Source organism: Emys orbicularis, chromosome 10 (assembly GCF_028017835.1).
Source record: "Emys orbicularis isolate rEmyOrb1 chromosome 10, rEmyOrb1.hap1, whole genome shotgun sequence".
NCBI classification, from domain to species: Eukaryota; Metazoa; Chordata; order Testudines; family Emydidae; genus Emys; species Emys orbicularis.
In genome coordinates this window covers 77,277,892-77,298,059 of record NC_088692.1, presented here as the reverse complement: position 1 = coordinate 77,298,059, position 20,168 = coordinate 77,277,892, and the positions used below count along the sequence as shown (strand labels likewise).

The 20,168-nt window shown below is 46.9% G+C and overlaps 1 protein-coding gene across 1 annotated transcript in view; it reads left to right on the top strand.

Moving 5' to 3' along the window:
• The window catches only part of AGBL1 (AGBL carboxypeptidase 1), a 362,219-nt gene that overhangs the window by 234,866 nt on the left and 107,185 nt on the right, over nucleotides 1–20,168 (top strand). The window contains exon 21 of the mRNA XM_065412235.1: nucleotides 19,262–19,425. Coding sequence (XP_065268307.1) covers nucleotides 19,262–19,425 — 164 coding nt within the window. The remainder of the gene's footprint in view (nucleotides 1–19,261; nucleotides 19,426–20,168) is intronic.

Below are 20,168 nucleotides of genomic sequence, written 5' to 3'. Positions count from 1 at the left end.
AGGAGCTTTTCTGCTGGGCAATGAGAGAGGCATACATTGGCCGAGCATGTGGGCGTGGCACTGGTGCAGGGACAGTGAGGGTGATGGTTACCTTGAGACTGGGAACTTTCCACCTCTCCCTCATGCGCGCCTTGATCCTCACAGACGTGACTCCTGCTAATAGCAGCTAATGGAGCCTTTTGTCTTTTCAGGGGGTTCATTTTCAGAACGTGCAGAAGCCCTTGGCAGGAAATGATATTTCTTGAACCACGTCTCTAACATTTTCTCCCCTGGGGGCCATTCCTTCCCCCACTCCCCGAATATAGGAATTACCCATAAAAGCCCAGAAATAGCTTCTGTCACTAGAGTCACCCTTTGTCAATTATAACTGAGGAGAGGGAGGGAAAACCACTTAGTGAGCCGGATTCTGGCGTGAAGTAACTCCATTGACCTCCAAGGAGGTATTACATCAGGGATGGATTTGGTCCCTGGAGTCTGAAATGTTAGGGCTGGGAAATATCTTTGGGCCAAATTCAGAGGTGATGTGTAAGGAGGGGACTGTGATAATTATCTGTTGGCAAATGGGTGTGAGTCCAAGTGAGTGGAAGTAAGCAGGTCTAAGGGAGTCTAGAGGGAATTCTGAGCAAGTGTAACTGACACAAGGGTGGGGCTGGAGGAAGGTGTGATTTATGCCAGTTTAGTCTCCCTCAAGATCTCTTAGATTCACCTCTGAATTTGACCTCTTGTGTCTGAGGCTACCCATGAAAATCATGCTGTTGTTTTGAATACTGTCAACAGCTGCAGAGAAGTATATTGGGCTTAATGAGCATCTGGCACCACTGCACATCTGGGGCTATGACAGCATTTAGGGATGTCTGTTCTGATGTTACGACAAAGGATGATGGTGGTGGAGGACGATGAGGGAAATGGAGATGTTAACAAGTGACCTGTCCTCGTATCTCTGGAGACCTTGTCAATCCTGATTAGGTCACTAGTGTTACCAACATCTGCCTTGATTTTTATGGGAAAGCACCAATCTTCATACTGTCTACCCTGTGTCCCATGTGAATATCCTCAAGTGATCATCCAGCCGTGATGGGATAGCATCCTGACACCACCATGCAAACTCCAGGAGCCTATGACAACAGCCAGGGAGCGAAGCATTAGTGTTGATAAACTGTCATCCACACACTAGACAATGTTAGAAGCTGCATCCCTATGGTCCAAGTCTGTACTGGCAGTAGGCTAAGACCCACCAAACTCATTTCATATCATGTCCAGAGATAAGCTCTCTCTGTGTTGCACAGTAGGACTTTGGAACAACTGAAGAAGAGTCAGTCCTGAAGAATCTAGCCCAGACTTCACATAGGATTCTATTCATGCTTGGGATGGGATATTTGGGAATATTACTCAATTCTGTGCAGACCTCTATCCCAGCTGGATATACTCAATAAAGTTGCCAGTTGTTTACCTTAATATTGCATCTTAATGCATTAATTTAAAGCTCCTGGCACACTGTAAGTTGTTAAATTCTTCTAACCCAGCATCCCTGCAGCTAGAAGCTAGTGCACTAATCTAAGCCACTGCCCCACGTTCTCTTCCAGGCCTTCTCAGGAAAATGCCCTGAGCTTCCTCTTTCTGGAGAGGAAAAAAAAAAGATCCAGGTGCTCAGTTGCTGTAATAACAACTGTCCTGACAGAGGTTACCACCTTCCGACACTTCCACTGCTCTCTGCCCCATCGTTATCCCTTGAGCTGCTAAATGTATTTGTATTCTACCAACTGCCTGCCCTGCTGCAGCCCTACTGCTGTACCTAGGGCTCCTGAGCCGGTTCAAATTCTATCAGTTGTCTACCTGCCTCGCAGTGCCTGCACCACAGTTGGCATTCTGCCTGTCAGCAGCACCCCAGAAGGCTTTGATCCTCTCACTCACAGTGGAAGTGGTGCACAAAGCCCTCTGGGGCTGGCAGTCCCCTGGGAGGCAGGTGAGCAGCTGGAAATAACTGTGGTGCAGGAGTATATAGGAACGCAGAGGGACTCCGGGCTCAGAGGGGAGTGGGGATGGACTGTGGTTCTGTGTGGGAGGAGGACTCTGTCTCAGGGTAGGCGCAAAGTGACAGACACCAAGAGCAGGCTCCTCTCTTGGTTAGGTATTTCAGAAGATGCGCCTGTTTTTTTTGGCTGCATGGAAATCAACAGTGATATGAGTTGGTTTTGGGGCTTGGAGTTTTCCATTTGTTTGTAGGGTAGATTTACCCTGTCGAGGAAATTTATCCTTTATGTCCCATGGTGCTTTCAATGCTGCAGGACCTGGGCACAAACCAGAACTCCCTATCCCATAGGCCAACTTTTTAAAGGGTGAAATCCTCCTCCCTTCATTTTGTTTTTGTCTTGCAAACTGAAAAGCAAACAGGTGTAAGAAAGAGAGAGAGTGCGTGTGCGCGAGAGAGCAGGGATGGGTTAAATCAAATGGGGCCAGGAATCATCCCATTTTCACCTGTTCCCCTAAATATCCCCCTCTAGATGGACTCTTTTACTGCTGCCCACACCCTTGATCATTGGTGAGGTGTATATTGGTAGTACTTTCCTGTGGCTTCCTATCTGGAAAGGTGCAAGGCCAAATGGCTTGAAAATGCTACCGTCTTCATGCTCCCTATGCCTGCTCTTAGGCTGAGGGAGATGAGCACCAATCTCTGATTAAGGCAAAGAGAAAGACCTGTTATGTGAGCTGCTTCACGTACTTTGAGGCTGATGGATCCTTGGAACTCCATGTTTCACGCTCCCAGATACTGGACAGCATCATCTGAATAACTGGGCTGGATTCTAGTGCTCCAGAGATCATGTCTAAATCCACCAGTGTGAGAGAAGGAGGAGAGTGAATTTGTGTGTTGAAGCCTGGTGATCCGTCCATGGAAAAGTGAGCAGATAGATTCCCTCTAGGTCACTGCACAGTGGGAAATCAAAGAAAAGGGGAAAAACTTACCTTGTTTCCTTTCTGGCTTTTGGTTCTGCTTTGTTGTGTTTTCAGTCTTCATGTGATTGTGTCTGCATATCAGTCAGGAATTGTTTTCTGCTTGAGTTGGGAACATTCCCTTAAGCTCTTCTGAGCTCACAGTCCCCTTGTTCTCTTTTCCCAGACCAATTTCAGAGTGCATTTTGGCAGATTACAAAAGTGCTGAATGTTTATCGTCTTGTCTTACATCATCATTTTGCTGTATCATTTATTTTTCCTTTGACAGATTTTTAACACTGTCAGTCTAATATGCATGAGGGGTTGAAGTGTATTATGGGTAATCCCATGCAAATTGTTCTGTGGAGAGTCATGCTGAATTAAGTTCTTGGAGGGAAAAAAAGAGGCAAAACAAAGGTCCTTTTTTTTTTTAACTCTTTGTTCTATGGATTTCAGAGCAGTCGCCACAGGCGAAGGTTGAAACCAGTTGTTTGGCATTCAAAAACATGTGCAACTCTTTTCAGTGGTGTTCCCCCTCATTGAATCCTGTGCCAAAAGGATGGAGTTATGCATGAGGAGCTTTTTTATTTGTCTGTGATATTTCATTTTGAAAATGTTGCTAGTTTGTCAAAGAAGTAAAAAACAGGGAGGGGGGGACATACCACCTGTTGCTAGTTTTCCCAACACTCCGCTGTAAATCTCTCTGGGAAACATCAGTTGTTATGAACTTAAACAGCATCTGATGCCTCTTGGAAGCAGCAGATCTGATCATATGTCATGTAGTTCTGCATTTCTCTCTCTCCTTGTTTTCTGTTACCAAAGGCATTTGCACAAAAGCCGGTCCTTTGTTCCTCCTGAGTCCGTTCAGCTTCCAAACCTGAAACAGTAAATCCTCTTTGCAGGACATAACACTCGATTGCTGTGGAAATGATTGCGATGTCACTAACAGAGGATTAGAGCTTTAGGGGAAAAGAATAAGCAGCAGGTTGAAATGGACTTCTAAGGAAGAAGTAGCTTGTGTTCATGCAAATGTTCTTGCTAGTATAGTAATTGCACTGGATATGAAATCCAGGACGTGTGTCATCTGGAGTCCGCGATGGCTCTACTTCCATTTGTTTTACCTAGTTTATTAGGAATAGTCAGTCGGTCTTCAAAGACACATTGGCTTGCGGTTTATTGTTGCAAGGCATGTGTCTTTCTCACCTGTTGCTCCGGGAGGCACTGAATTAATCAGCTGGCATGTGTTTGTCTTCTGCTGGCCTCTCTCTGAAAAAGCCAAAGTGGAAATATCTACTGCGGAACAAGGGAATTGTTGGCTGCTTTAACCTGTGTTTCTCATTAGTTATCCCAGTTGTGGCTAGCTGCCTCCCTCTCCCCCTGACCCTGTCTCTGACCTCATCTTTTCCTGTTCCTCAGTCTGTTCCTTATGTAACCCTTCTGCCTGTCAGAGTTGGCAGCAACAAGGGCCGGGTTCAGTATCTAGGGGTTCGGTTTCAATAACACAATGTAAAACCGGCTCAAGCCCCCACCCAGTGACCTGGGACAATTACATACCACCCCCCGGGCGCCTCTAAGAGGCAATACTTCCCCTCTCGCAAACACAGAGTCTGAGTATAGCAAAAGCCTTTTAATAAAGGAGGGAAACAATGCAGCTTATGCTCAAATAAATTTGTTAGTCTCTCAGGTGCCACAAGTACTCCTGTTCTTTAATGCAGCATTATGTTGGGGAAACACTACAAACAGGATTCATAACACAAACCATGAGCAAAAGACCCACTCCCAAGTAAGTTTTGCAGTTTAGGACACTCAGAAGGGGGCCCATACTACCAGGTACACATACCTATCCCCAGCTTCTCTCAATTCACTGGGTTTTAGAACCCATGTCCCTTGCTTAGCGAATGCTACTTAGTTGAGGGTGAGTCCCTCCATCATAAAATGCCATGTACAATTCTACTGTCCTTGATTCACATGACCAGTTGGATCACAGAAATCCCTTTGGGGCTGCCAACTGACGTGCCAAGACTACTTCTGCCCCTGCTTTCCCTGCCAGCTTGGGACTCCAGCACCCTGTCTTGCTGAGCCAGACACGCCCATCTGCTCCAACACAGACTCAGGGTCTGAAGCACGTGCCCCAAAGCTGCAGACTTAACTGAAAGCAACTTAAGAAGTTTTCCTGTCTTTAACGCTCAGATGCCCAACCCCCAATGGGGTCCAAACCTCAAATAAATCCGTTTTACCCTGTATAAAGCTTATATACAAGCAAAATAAAATAAAGCACGCAAGTCTGAGTCTAATACAGTAAGAAAACTGAATACAGACAAAATCTCACCCTCAGTGGTGTTCCAGTAAGCTTCCTTTTACAGACTAGTCTCCTTCTAGTCTGGGTCCAGCAATCACTCACACCCCTTGTAGTTACTGTCCTTTGTTCCAGTTTCTTTTAGGTATCCTTGGGGGTGGAGGGGCTATCTCTTGAGCGAGCTGTAGACAAAATGGAGGGGCCTCCCAGGGGTTTAAATAGACTTTCTCTTGTGGGTGGAAACCCCGTCCTCTCTCCTATGCAAAGTCCAGCTCCAAGATGGAGTTTTGGAGTTACATGGGCAAGTCACATGTCCATGCATGACTCAGTTTTTACAGGCAGCAGCCATTGTTTACATGCTACCCTGAACGTCCTCAGGTAGACTTCTTATGTGGATTGGAGCCTTCCAAGATTCATAGTCCTTTAAGTATTTCTTGACTGGGTATTTAGTTTGCACATTCCTTTCTCAAGAAGCTGACTAAATGCTTTACTAAGGCTAGTTCTACACTACGGGGGAGGGGGGTGTCGACCTAAGATACGCAACTTCAGCTACGTGAATAGCGTAGCTGAAGTTGCGTATTTTAGGTCGACTTACCTGGCTGTGAGGACGGCGGCGAGTTGACCGCTGCCGCGCCGCCGTAGACTCCGCTTCCGCCTCTTGCCGCGGTGGATTTCCGGAGTCGACGGCAGAGCCATCGGGGATCAATTTTATCGCGTCTTCACTAGACGCGATAAGTCGATCCCCAATAGATCGATTGCTACCCGCCGATCCGGCTGGTAGTGAAGACGTGCCCTAAGGCTACTTAGAAATCAAGCAAGTACACAGCCAATATTCATAACTTCAAATACAAAAATGATACATGCATATAAATAGGATGAATAGATTCAGTAGATCATAACCTTTACAGAGATATGTTACGTGGCATATGTAGCATAAAACATATTCCAGTTATTTCATATATACATTCATAAACATATCTCCATAAAGCCTTATGGGGTGCACGGTCATACCCACTTCCTGAGCCTCACAGTTATCACCATCTTCAAAAATTCCTCCCTAAAATCTGGTCACTGCCCTAGCTTTATCATACATACCCTAACATCATCTGCGAACAGGGTCTTTACAGTGCATTACTATAGCTCACAGGGGTCACCTGTATTTAGGTGTACGGATCGCTCGCCATCAGGGGGTCTGTAGGATGCTTTTGGTATGAATTACCTTCTACAGAAGTGAATTTTCATTCAGCGTGAGAGCCCTTCCGAACCATGGTCTAGATTGCAAGTGCAGTTGTACTTGGCATGAGGAAGAAGTTGAAAGGGAAAAAAGAGCTCCACTGTTGTTCTTGTTTTTCTGTTAAACATGACAAGCAGCAAGAGGGATGAATGGGAGTCTGAATAACAACTCCGAAACCTGTAAGAAAACAAGACAACACACTCCTAGCTTGTGGTTCCATCCAGCGTCTAGAAAGATGGGGAGAAGCCCATTCTGCTATAGGTCTCTTTTCTTTCTGATCTGAGCTGGGGTGTTGATGATTTTGGTTTTGCCACCTGCCTTTCGCTTGGAAAATGAGTGTTTCCTTTGTTGTTTCAGACGCACTAGTACAATAGGTTGCAGAGTCATAGTAGCTTATGGATACTGAACCTTAGTCTGTTGTGAGCAATAGATGGGGAAGTTAGCTTTGATAGTGTAAGTTGAAGAAGACCAGGCGATATTAGTGTTTCTACGGCAGGCTGAGCAGTCGTACATAATTCAGGAGGAAAGGACGAGGTGGCTCTTTGGGTATTGCATCAGGGTAGGACAGTGTTTCTCAAACTGGGGCCGCCGCTTGTGTAGGGAAAGCCACTGTGGGCCGGGCCGGTTTGTTTACCTGCCGCATCCGCATGTCCGGCCGATCGTGGCTCCTGCGGTTCGCCGCTCCAGGCCAACGGGAGCTGCTGGAAGCGGCGACCAGTACGTCCCTCGGCCCGCGCCGCTTCCCGCAGCTCCCATTGGCCTGGAGCAGCGAACCGCGGCCAGTGGGAGCCGTGATCGGCCGGACCTGCGGATGCAGCAGGTAAACAAACTGGCCCTGCCTGACAGGGGCTTTCCCTACACAAGCGGCGTCCCAAGTTTGGGAAACACTGGGGTAGGAGATAGACTTGTGATGCATGAATGTTTAAAGTAATGAAGGACATAATCAGTGGCGGAGAGTTAGGGCTTTAGGTGGCGCCGCACACTTGGAGAACTGTGTTCAGATTGTATTTTAAATTAATTTGTGAAATTGTGTTGAGAAGGTCTCAGTCTAATCTTCTCTGAGCGCTTGTGCACTTTTCAAAATCATCACAGAGTTTGGCAGGATTGCCAGTAGCTGCCAGCAGGATGGGGAACTCTGGTTTGAGGTACATTAGCAGAATATATTGGAGGCTCAGGAATGGACTATGGGAAGCATGTACAGGTCCAAATTGATTTTATACTGATATAGCTCTGGGGAGAGCGTGCAGGATTGGAATAGAAAGGAAATTTATATGTCAGGTTTGAGGTGCTTTGGCAGAGCAGGTGGCAGACTGGAATGGCATGGGATGTTGAGGGCTAAAATTTAGGTACATCTGAAGAAACAGCTCAGGACTCAAGTATGTTGGCAGAGCTGGTAGGGAAACAGGACTGGAATAGCAGGGAGTGCTGTGAATCAGGATGCACTGGCAAAATTATATGGCAGGAGGAAAGGTTTGTGTGCTGCCTGCATATGTTATTTTACACTCAAGCCATCACTATTAACGATCAGGACCAGATGACATTCCTCTAGGAATTCTGAGGGAACTAATGAACAAAGGAACAGAGCTACTAACAAAAATATGCAAGTTATCATTACAAACAGCCAGAGGACTAGGTGGCATTCAGTGTCATAACCTTGTTTAACAAGGTGCTAAGTATGAGTCTTGGCATTTATAGACTTACTTCTGGGGCTGAGAAAAGCATTGAAGACAGAGTTTCAGGTGAGTATAACAACATAGGGCCAAGGCAACATAGTCTGTGAGGTGAATTTTGCTTCTCTGTTAATATGTTAGAATTCCTTGAAAGAGGCAAGGAACTCAGTGGCTGAAAGAGAAGTGGTGACTGAAATGTAATTAGACTTTCATAAGGCTTTTGATATAGCCCCTTGCAAAAGACTATTAAGGAAATTTGGGAACTCTGAGGTGAGAGGTAAAGGAACTTTCATGTATTCAAACCTAGTTAAAAGAGAGGAATAAAACGTAGGAATAAATGGACAATTGTTAGCATGATAAGAAGTTAAAAGTGAGGTGACCCCAGGTATTAGTGCTAGGACTGGTGCTGGTCAATATACTTACTAATGACCCAGATGATGGGGAGGAGAATGAGGTAGCAAAATTTGCTGCTACTGAATTATACAGTAGTGGGGAAGATTGTAAGGCCCTAAAGAAATGATGAAATTGAGTAATATGATGGCTGATGAAATGTAGACAAAAGCACATTAGAAGGGCCAATTTAAAGCACCCGAACATGTGGATGGGTTTTGAATTAGTTGTAATCACTGGGGAAAAATAAGTAGCCATCACCTAGAAAGCTAGATGAAGAAGTCTGCTCAGTGTGTAGCAGCAGCAGCAATAAAAAAAAAAGTGAATTAGATACTAGATTATATGAAGAGAGGGATAGGAATAACACAGCAAACATTATAATGCAGTTATGGACATTAATGTTACTGCCTCTCCTAGAATACTAGGTTTGGACTGGATTAGTTCATCTGGAAAAAGACAAAGCAGCGCTAAAGAAGGTCTAAAGAAGGCAAATGAAAATGTTTAGTGGCCTGGAAGGAGCTTCTGTATGAGGAGAGATTAGGAAAATTAGGACTGTGTAGTTTGAAAAGGGAAAGAGTAGAGGACAATATGAAAAGGGGCTTTACAGTGTGTGGAAGTAACCCTGAGCCCTGCCTGGGGGGATTCATCACTACGCTCTGCATGCTTTGCACTAGTGTAGTTGGCACGGTGGGCTCCCCAGAATTCCCTGACACAGAACACCTCCACCCAGTGCTGAGCCAGTTCCACCTGCTCTGTCCCATCTCTGCAGAAGCACCAGGGACAAGGGATGTGCTGAGGGAAGCTGGAGGCAGACTGTTGCCAGGCCGGAGCAAGTAGGAGGAAGTATGTGTCCTGGGATGGACCTGTACCATGCTGATTCCTCACTGCCGAGGGGCTATGGTAGCATGAATGCAGCTTACGGCAGTCATGAGCCTCCCTGGCTTGTGCCAGAGCGTGAACCAGCTCCTGCAGGCCACAAATATGGGAGGCACAAGTCCTCCTCTCAGTCCCTGGGTTAGTAGAATAATGACTTTTACAACCCTCTGGTGTAATTCTAGGGTTTAGAACAGGAGTCATGACTCTTGGGTTTTATTCCCAGGAGCACCATACTTGCTGTGTAACCTTGGGCAAGCAGCTTCCCTTCTCCATGTCTCATTTACCTGACCTATAAAACGGGGATAATAGTAAACACCCGAGAGGAGGGTTGTGAGACGTCACCAGTTACTGTTTGTAAAGTCCTTTGAGACCCTGTGCTGAAAGGTGTTGTGGACTGTTATTGCAATGAGATTAAGTGGCATGTAGAAGGCCCTGCAGGTGCTATGCTTTACCTTGTAATATAATACAAGGATAAGAGGGCACTCCATGGAATATTTAACCTGTGGAACCCAGCAGTGGATGGCATTATAAAGACAACTAGTATATTAAGATTAACAAAAAGGATTAGAGACTTATAAATAAAAGTAGCATCTGCACTTACATTAGCTGGAATAAAATTACAAGGACCTTATGTTTCAAGGTACATGGTGATCCCCATCTGGGGTCAAGAAGATATTTCATTCCCATGGTGTAATATTGCTGAGTTAGGTACATTTTACATCTTCCTCAGAAGCTCTAGACAGGACTTTGGACTACATGGACTATTGGTCTGGTTATTCTGATGTACACTAAAGTTATTGACACCTGGATAATAGCCCTGTCCTACCGCACAGGGGTGCTTTGAAGATAAATACATTAAAGATTGTGTGAAGTGCTCAGATAATATGGGAATGGGGCAGTGGCGGATTAATAATTTTGCCGCCCCTAGGCCGGGAAATAATTGCCGCCCTGGCCCCGCCCCGACTCCGCCCTTTCCCCGCCCCCATTCCAACCCCCTCCCCAAAGTCTCCGCCCCCTACCTTCCCCTATTGGATCCCTTCCCCAAATCACCGCCCCCGGCCCCGCCTTTTCCCCAGCGCGTGGCGTTCCCCCTCCTCCCCCCTCCCTCCCTGCCCCGCGAAACAGCTGTTTCGCGGCGCAAGCGCTGGGAGGGGAGAGAAACAAGACGCGGCGGCCCGCTTGCAGAGGAGGCGGAGGTGAGCTGGAGCAGGGGGGCGGGGCGCGGAGGGGAGCTTCCGCCCCTGCAAATTTGCCACCCTAGGCCAAGGCCTTGTCGGCCTAGGCAATAATACGGCGCTGGAATGGGGCCCATATGAATACCTGTGAGTTTCCCAGTCTCCACATGCAGGGGTAATACTAGTTTGCCTCGTACTTATACGGGACCCATAGGGAGGAAGGATGGTCTTTTGGATAAGGCACTGGGCTGGAATGTAGGAGACCTGAATTCAGTGCCAGGCTCTGTCATAGACTTCCCTGCTGCGTCTCAGTTCCCATCTGTAAAATGAGAATACTTCTCTGCCTTAGCGTGAGGATAAATTCATTAGTGTTTGTGAGGCGTTCACTGACTACAGCGACAGGGGCCGCAGAAGTAACTAGATAGATAGGCTGACGTATATGAACCTGAGAAGCACAGGGGTCCTGAGTTGGCAGGGTCTTTTCTTTAAGAACGTATTGGACATGTCCAACTATTTGTTCACTTTAATTTTTGGAGTCCTCCCCTCCAAGTCTCACTATAAAGGGTAGAAACACTGTTTACCTCCCCTCTTTCTGAGCACACGGAGAAACAGACTGCTCAGTAATAGGAGGTCTTCATGCGCAAATAGTACCACAAAGTTAACCAGCCAACGTGTACAGAGGAAACTTCCTTCTGCTGGAAATGTCTGTGGCAGACAGAATCAAATAGGAGCTTGATGCAGCTCCAGGCTCTGTCAGATTGAAACAATGCAAACTCCTACAGAGTACTCAGTTCTGGCCTGGCATAGCACCCATTCAACCCGTCCCACTACTTAGGAAACAGAACAGCTGCTTATGGGAGAGACAAAGTGAGAGGGGGTGAAGGACTGTTCAGTGTGTGTGTGGACTAACACTAACATAATATGTTAGTGTTAGTACAGGTGCTATCCAAAGCAGTTGATTGACCAAAACACACATCCTAAAAACAGTTCATTGGCATGATACATGGTATTTAAATGAATGGGAAAGCGACCCAATGCAGTGCTTACCTCTGCTGGAAGGTGAGAGCTCCCAGGGAGTGGTACCATCCCAACTCTAAAGACTGTCCCTTCCAGGGGGAGCATTTCTACCTCTCTATTCTTCTCGGTCTTTCCTCTCCTTAGTGAGCATTTCAAAAGATCTACATTTTGGGAATCTTCCCCATATAGAAACCTACTCCTTCCTGGCCCTTATCAGGAAGGGCCCTTGTAGAGCCTGGGTTTCCATTGCCCTGCACCAGGTGCAGTCATTTACAGTAGTGACAAGTGGGTGTAAAATGCTACTGGCTCAGAATAGTAGCATTTTATACCCATCGCAAGGAGATACAAATGATGGCACAAGATGTAGGGCAATGGTGAATCAGGACCTACATCCCTCTCCTGAAGAGTTTATAGCCTAAGGACAAGGAACAGACAGAGGAAGAGGGAGTGAACCATCCAAGCAATGTGGTCAGTTACAGTTGGAGAAGGAAATATTGGTTCTGTGTCATTCACTAGTTTGTTCTCATGTATCAGGGCAGCAGGGGCAGGGTGCTACCTGGGAGTAGGTGAAGGAAGGAAAGGTGAAGGATATTGAGGGAGGAGGAGAGAAAGGGGAATAGGGAGAGGAAAATTTGGGGAAAGAGGGAAGGTTGGAGAGGAGCATGGAAGGCTCCGGGAGCAAGGCTGCTGTGGGGAGATTGTGGGGATGAGAAAACGGGGCAAATAGCCAGTGGGTGTAGAGGAGTGGAGGAGGAAGTGACACCAGGCAATCTTAGTTTAGCCTTTTCCCCACAATAAGTCTGGAGAATTCAAAATTCAACTTGCTTGAATGTTTGGCTAGAATATTTTCCCCTACTGAATTCCCAGTGTGCCGCTGAACAGATTTAGAAGACAGCTCCCCCTAGTGGGTCCAAGGGGAAGGGGTTGTCCCTCCTTGTTTGCCTTCCTCTCTCCACTTCCTGAACAATCCTGGCTGTAAAATACACGTGTTTAACTAGGGAAGCATTCATTTCATCACAGAAAAATTACTCAGAACAAAAGCACCCCCCTGATGCCCTTCATGTCTGTCTCTGTCTCTTTATGTATCTATAGCTACTGGCCAAATCCTGACGTCCTTGCTCAGCCGTGACGGAGGCAGTACTCCCATTGACTTTGTAGAAACTTTGCCTGAGTAACGACCATAAGGTTCAATCCTACAGAGACAGGCAGTGATGTTACCTCACTTTGTGGCCAATGTCCAAGACAACAGTGGCAAACTCCTATAACAATAGGCAAGGCAGATAGGTTCCATGAGTTTTCTCCTTGCTTCCATTCCTCTGTATCGATCACCACTGGCCCCAGCAGCTTCCAGTCTTCTCTTCCATATCTCTCATCCTCCTCTCTTCTGTCTGCCCCCCCATTCTCCTCTCATCTTTCATTCTAGAAATTCCTTTGATCTTCTCTTGCACACCTTTTCCCTGTGTAATTGCCTCTTCCTGCTCACTTAATCTACATATTTATCATTGAAGTCCTTTGGCCCAAACTCATTGCTTTATCTGTAATGTCTTCCATTTTGCATGCTGTCCCTGCTATTAAATACACTATTGTAGCTATGTCAGGGACTGTGGCACATGAGAAAGCGTAGCTTTCTCCTCACTACCACCCAGTCTATAAGCACCAGGTTCCTACAGGTGTGTGCCTGTGTGTTTTCATTTGGGCTGGGGGTATGTGTGTGCAGAGAGACAGCAGTGTTCAGGCATAGTCCAGGCTAACATTAAGGCAGGAGACATCAGACATTGAATGTTTCATTCAGCTCTCTGGCTTATCCACTGCAGCCTTCAGATGGTTTCTATTAGTATTCTGACTGAGAGCTCACTGATGGAATTAGTGGGAAACCAGACTGTCAATTTATTTATACCCAGCCTCAGGGCATAACCACTGTGCATGTGTAAAGCCATTGAGATGCAGAGAATACTGTGTGTGTGTGTGTGTGTGTGTGTGTGTGTGTGTGTATTGACTGCAGGTAAGTTTATAGCTGAAAGCTGTTGCCCCAAGGGTTGAAGCAGTGGCGGATAGTAGGAGAGAACACCGTCATGGCATTCTTGCCCACCGAAGGTCCCTTTTTTCAACACAGGGAGCAGTCATTTTCCCTAAAATCTCCAGTCTACCTATGGGTATGTATGTCTTTTGGCTTTTAATTTTGCTGCATCTTTAGTTTTCCTATGCTAAGTCATCTCCAGTTTAACTCACAAGGTCCCGCAATCCTCTGTGTCGTCAGGTGAACATGGCGAAGCCATGTTGCTTGCAGCTGTGGGAGTGTTTAATGCTGCCTTTTTGCCTCCAGCACCATAGCTATATCATTAATCCTGCGAAGCATTGTGAGGGCAGTTTGTCTAATGACGGAAACATTTATCTGTGGATACAGCAATGCTGAATATTAACAAGCATTGTTCACCATGAATTACTCGACCAGCTCTGGTTTGGAGATACCTGTTATCATAGTCGTGTCCTGGCCAGATTGCGGCTCAAGTAATTACTGTCTTCCTGCCCCAAATTCCCCTCTCATTGTGAGACAGTACGTGTTGCTGGCTCCCAGTCCAATTCCTACTGGACACATGTCTGCCTCAGAAAGCCCACCCTGACTTCAAGCACTAACTGACACTCCAGCTCACAGTTTCAGCAGGGGCTGAACTGGTCCATAGAGACACGACTAAGCTTTTCAGCCTCTCATGATAGCTAAGACCTCCTCTACCTCTGGTCAACTGCATAGATTTCTAGATTTTGTGTGTTCTTATATAAGAAAAGTGGCCCAAAGCTTGAAATGGAATCTCAGATGGGGCCTCAGTGCAGCTTTCTACAGTGATATGAGAATTTGGAAGAGAGAGTCAAGGAATCACAGGTGTCTGTGGTTGGCAAAACATGTGCAGCTCCCCTCTGCCCCACAGTGGCCAAGAGACAGCTCCCCTGTCATCCCATAACGGGATATCTGCAGAAGGCAGCACGCTGGCAAGGGACCGTGTGAACCTAGGAAGTTTGAGGAGGCTCAGTGCTGTGTACTAGAAAGGTAAGGTCTTGGAAGACCCAGCCTGAAGGACACCTTGAACAAAAATGCAGCGAGACATGGTTGCCTAGTTCACTGACCTGTAATGCTGTGGTAACCAGTCCACATTCTGTCACTGGGTCCTCAGCCAGCGCACTTCAGTGCAGTATGGCCAGTGTCTCCTACCAGCCACTTACTAGACCCAGGCACAGATTGGCACTATTGAATTCTGCATTTCATACAGCAGGTATGTGTATGGATGCAGAGATCTACATCAGCAGTTCCTGGCACTGCTGGCAGGAGCCATCAAGGACATTAGTTTTATATCTCAGTTCTGTCAACACCTCTACTTCCTACTGTAGTCATGGCACACCCCTTCCAACCGCACCCACTGCTGAAAGGGAGGGAGGGGAGAGTGAGAGAGAGAATTATGTGATCTAGCTGAGTTAAAAAATAAAAGTCTCTCTGTGTTTGAAGTGAATAAAGTGTGTTAACAAGTAATCCTCTAGCTGAGATTTCCAGCTGTTACTCCTGAGCTGTCTGATATCAAAGCAATATGGGACTATGGTACGGCAGCTAACTTCAGTGCATGAGCAATTACAGCCTGATGTTTCTCAGGTATATTACGGTTTTATTATTATTATTTCTCTGCTCATAGTTTCTTAAGGCCTCTTCATATCCTGAATAAAACTCTGGGGAATCATAAAGCCACAGGCAGAGCTTTAGCACAGTCGCTGCTTGGCATCTCTGGGATTGATAAGTATTTAGTGTGTTGCCTTGATCTTGGAAGCAGGGCCTTGCGATACACCCCAGAGGAAGCCTCAAGATGTTCTCTGTGTATTCTGCACCTGAGAGAAGCCCTTGTCATTGTATAAATGGCAGATTTCTGCTTCTGCTCTCTCTGCTTGAGCCAGGCACCTCCATCCTCTTTACTTGGACATAACCAAAAACTGCCAAAAAATTATTTTAGAATAAAATAAATAATACATTTAAAAACTTGTTCAGAGGCACCAAGCACTATCACTGCCTTGTGTTTATAACCCTTGTTTCCTGTGTCTTATCTCTTTGGTTTCTTACTATTATTAATGATTTGTATTGCTATAGCTCAGGGATCGGCAACCTTTGGCACGCGGCCTGTCAGGGAACTCCGCTGGCGGGCCGGGACGATTTGTTGACCTGCAGCATCCGCAGGTTTGGCCCATCGCAGCTCCCACTGGCCACGGTTCGCCGTTCCAGGCCAATGGGGGCTGCGGGAAGCGGCGCAGGCCGAGGGATGGGCTGGCCACTGCTTCCCGCAGCCCCAATGGCCTGGAACGGCGAACCGTGGCCAGTGGGAGCCGCGATCGGCCAAACCTGCGGATGCTACAGGTCAACAAATCGTCCCGGCCCGCCAGCGGAGTTCCCTGACAGGCCGTGTGCCAAAGGTTGCCGATCCCTGCCATAGCTCATTATACCCACACGTTTAGTCCCTACCCTGAAGAGTTTACTGTCCAAGAGATTTGCCCAAGGTTTTATAGCAGGTTACTGGGAGGATGGGGAGTGGAACCCAGCTTGTCAGACTCCCAGTTAATGCGTAGGCTGCTCTGTCTTTGCATGTTACATTACCGCTTTATTTCGATCGGGCAGGTATTTTTTCTTTTTCTTTGTCTCTTGTGCCTGGTGTATTTTTGAGTGCTGTATTACTTTATTTTATTGTTGATGATGATAATAATTGCAAATTTGTAGCTTTGTCTCAGAAGCCGGGGAAGGAGCAAGAATTTCAACGTATTTACCATGAAAAGCTGCATTTGCCAGGGCAGCTTTAATCCCAAGTGACATTTGCACATACTGTACCTGCCAGACCATAAGTGGTGGTTTTCTCGTAGTCCTGACTGGCCTTGTGGGCCTGACAAACTTGGCAAAAGTGTTTTCAAGAAGTACAGTAGTTTATGTGAGAAATCTCTCCTTACTTCCATCTAGCAGGCACTCTTAGTTCAGAAATAATCACAGCTCGCACTTACAGAGGGCTCCTCAGTCCCCCAGGGTCCTGAAGTGCTTTACAAATCTGACAGATTCTACACAGGGAGAAAGCCCATGAGATCAGAGCTCTGCCGCCTCCTAATGGATTAATGGAACTTTCGCGGCTCTGTTACCCCTAAGACGTTCAGTAATAATACGTAGTAAACATCCAAGCCCAGAAATAAAGGCTGTATTGGAATGGAGCTCACACCATTCACACAGCTGTTCCCGGGAATGTAAGTGGGGGCTTTTGACCGTTACTAAGGAAACGATCTTTGGTAGCTCATATCAGAGGGGGGACTACAGAGAGGTTTTGTGCTAAGGAGACCCATAGGGTTGATACTGGCAGAGACAGCAAATATTCAGTGATTGATTCTGCCCCCCCCCCTCCCGGTGATGGCATCAGGGAATGTTTTGGATGGGGTCAATAAATGCCAAAGTTGCGGGGGAGTTTACAGACACTTTCTCACTCTTGTATATCTGGGCTTGATTCTGTCCAGCCCTTACACAGTGTACATGGAACTCCCATTGGTTTCATTAAGAATTACATGCAGCAGGAGAATCGGGCCCCTGGGTTTGTTTCATTTTAGTTGTTGCACATTTTTTGAGGGAAACAAACAAACAAAATATCTAGAAATGGTTCAGAGTCTGGTTTCTTCTGGGATCAGCACCTAAAGGTTTGCATACTGTATTCAAGCATTACAGTCCATTTAGACCCATAAAGCTGCAATGGAAATGTCACCGGAACTGGCTTTCTTGTGAGGCTTTTTGGCCTTTCCTGCTTCTGGTTGGATTGGGAAGCTCGTGACAGCCTCCCTGAGAGCTGTAAGCACAAAGATGCCATTTAAAATGAAAAATACACGGTGTGGGGAAGGGGAGAGTCATCTGAATGGTTCAGTTCAGGGTTAATATGAGACAATTCTGGTTCTATCTGGATCATTGGCTTTCCAAGGAGAGTAGTGGGGACAAAAAAGTCTAACTTGTTTTAAGACTGAGCTTGATAAGTTTATGGAGGGATGGAATGATGACATTGCCGACAATGGCATATGGCAGGGATCCGTAACCTTTGGCACGCGGCCCGTCAGGGAAAGCCCCTGGTGGGCCAGGCCGGTTTGTTTACTTGCCGCGTCCGCAGTTTCAGCCGATTGCAGCTCCCACTGGCCGCGGTTCGCCGTCCCAGGCCAATGGGAGCTGTGGGAAGCAGTGCAGGCCGAGGGATGTGCTGGCCACGGCTCTGAGTTACTACAGAGAATTCTTTCCCAGGTGTCTGTCTGGCAGGTCTCGCCCACCTGCTCAGCATCTAACTGATCGCTTTATTTGGGGTGGGGAAGGAATTTCCCCCCAGATCAGATTGACAGACCTGGGGGGGGGGTCCCTTTACTCTGCAGCATTGGGTACAGGTCTCTTGCTGGTTTGAACTAAAATAAATGGTGGATTCTCTGTAACTTGAAATCTTGAAGTCAAGATTTGAGAACTTCAGTAATTCAGCCAGAGGTTATGGGCCTATTACAGGAGTGGGTGGGTGAGGTTCTGTGGCCTAAGATATGCATTAGGTCAGACTAAATAATCACGATGGGTCTTTCTGGCCTTAAAGTCTTTGAATCCATGGGACCCTATTTAGGCCCTGATTCAGCCAGGTACTTCAGAATGTGCCTCACTAAGCATCAGAGATGCACCATGGAAAACCTTTATGAATTGGCATCTATATGCAAGCTTGACCAGGACTCCTTTGATTCTGGACCATCAGCTAGGGTTGGCCAAGAGGAGCCGTTCCACCTTATTCAAAGTCAGAGAGACTTGACAGGGTACCAGATTAGAGATGGGTCTGACCCAAACCCTGATCTGCACTGCTTACCAAATCAGATCCAGAGCCTCCCAGACTTTGCAGTGGTTTGCCATCCAAACCAGGAGCCACATCCCCATATTTCATAACAGGCAGGACTCCCCTGAATTTTGGGGTGTTGAAAATCCAGCTCCACAGTTTGCAACCTCAGCCCGCCTCTGCCAGGGAGACACCAGTGTTTAGTAGAAGGGGAAGCTCCTCAGGAGGTGTTTGTTATTCTGTAATTACTTTGTTATTGATTTTTGTAAACTATTCATAACTTGTTAAAGATCTTTTCCCCCTCCTTCCTTTTCATCTCTGCCACTGCTGACAGCTTACAGTGGCACAGCCCATTTGCCTTCCCGTGGCTCAAGGAGACGACTCTTGCTTTAACAGAGAGGAAGTGTGGTCTGATGTTCTGAGTGCAGGGCTGGGCGTGGAGCCAGGAACTCATGGAGTCTGATACTTGCTCTTACAGTGACTCACTCTGCAGCCATAGTCAAGTCCTTTGAACTCTCTGCCTCAGTTTCCCCATCTGTAAAATAGAGGCCAGGGGACCCTGTTAATGACTGTAAATCTCGCTGCAGACTAAAAGACCTATATGGAGCACGTGCAAAGTAAAAATAGGTGTTTGCAATCTTTGACCAATGGAGTGAGCATGTGGGTTCAACATTTTGGGGTGTTGTCTGGTTCCTTTCATTGTCCTGCCTCTAGACTTTCCTACCCGGAGGAATACTCCAGAGAGCGGTAGCCTATATGAGATGGTAACTCTTCCTCCTACCCCGAGCTGGGTGAGTCCAGACTCATCACTCTAGGTTTCTGTTTTTCACCGACAGGGCCTGCAGTTTGGAACGCAAGAGCTGGAGGAAATGGGAGCCAAGTTCTGCCTGGGACTCCTCATCCTGCAGCTCAAATCCTTGCCCTGCAGCAAGAAGCTGATGGCTCAGGCAGCAGCCCTGCTGGATCCGGAGGAGGAGATTGCAGACCGTTGGGCACAAAGGTCAGAGTGAGAGCATTACTAGAGGGTCCTCCTCAGGAGGGGCGTTGGCAGGGAATAGTCTTGGTTCCACGTTTACAGCACCAGCCTCAACCACAGGCTGAGATGCTCGTTATCAATGAGAAGACAACTAATTCCTAAAGAAACCCATGGTGGAGGCAGCAGTCCATGAGGTTAGCAGTGCTGCCCTGACCTGCACCCTTCCGACTGGGTAAATCAGGTAGAGAAGGAGATGGTCCTCTCAGACTTTCCACTCACTTTCCCTTCTGTTCCATTCATCGGAGTGCATCGTCCCGAAGGATTCTCTGTCTGGGGTGGGTGGGGTGGGTCTCACATATCCTCTTCCTAGCTGTTCGAGGAGGGGACACTCTCCCCATCAGAATCTGTTTCCATCACCAATAAAAGGCTCCCTGAAGAGTCTCCCACAAGGAAATAATTCTCTGAGAACTGCAGGGAAGGGACTGAGTACTGCAAATTCAGAAAGGAGCTTGTCAGCAAGCATTAGAAATTCTAGGCTTGATTCTGGAAGGGGCAAAGTGCCCACAACTCCTATTGATGGTGCTCCACACCTCAAAGAATTGGACACACTTAGAGAGTCAGCTTTTGGGTCTGTGACCCACACAGTGAAACCTTGACCCTACTGATTATTTTGGAGAAGCTTATCTTTTTAAAGTGCTAAATTCTGCTCTGAGTATCCTGGGTGCAATTCCATTGCACTCGATGTCAGTGGGGTTGCTTCAGTGTAA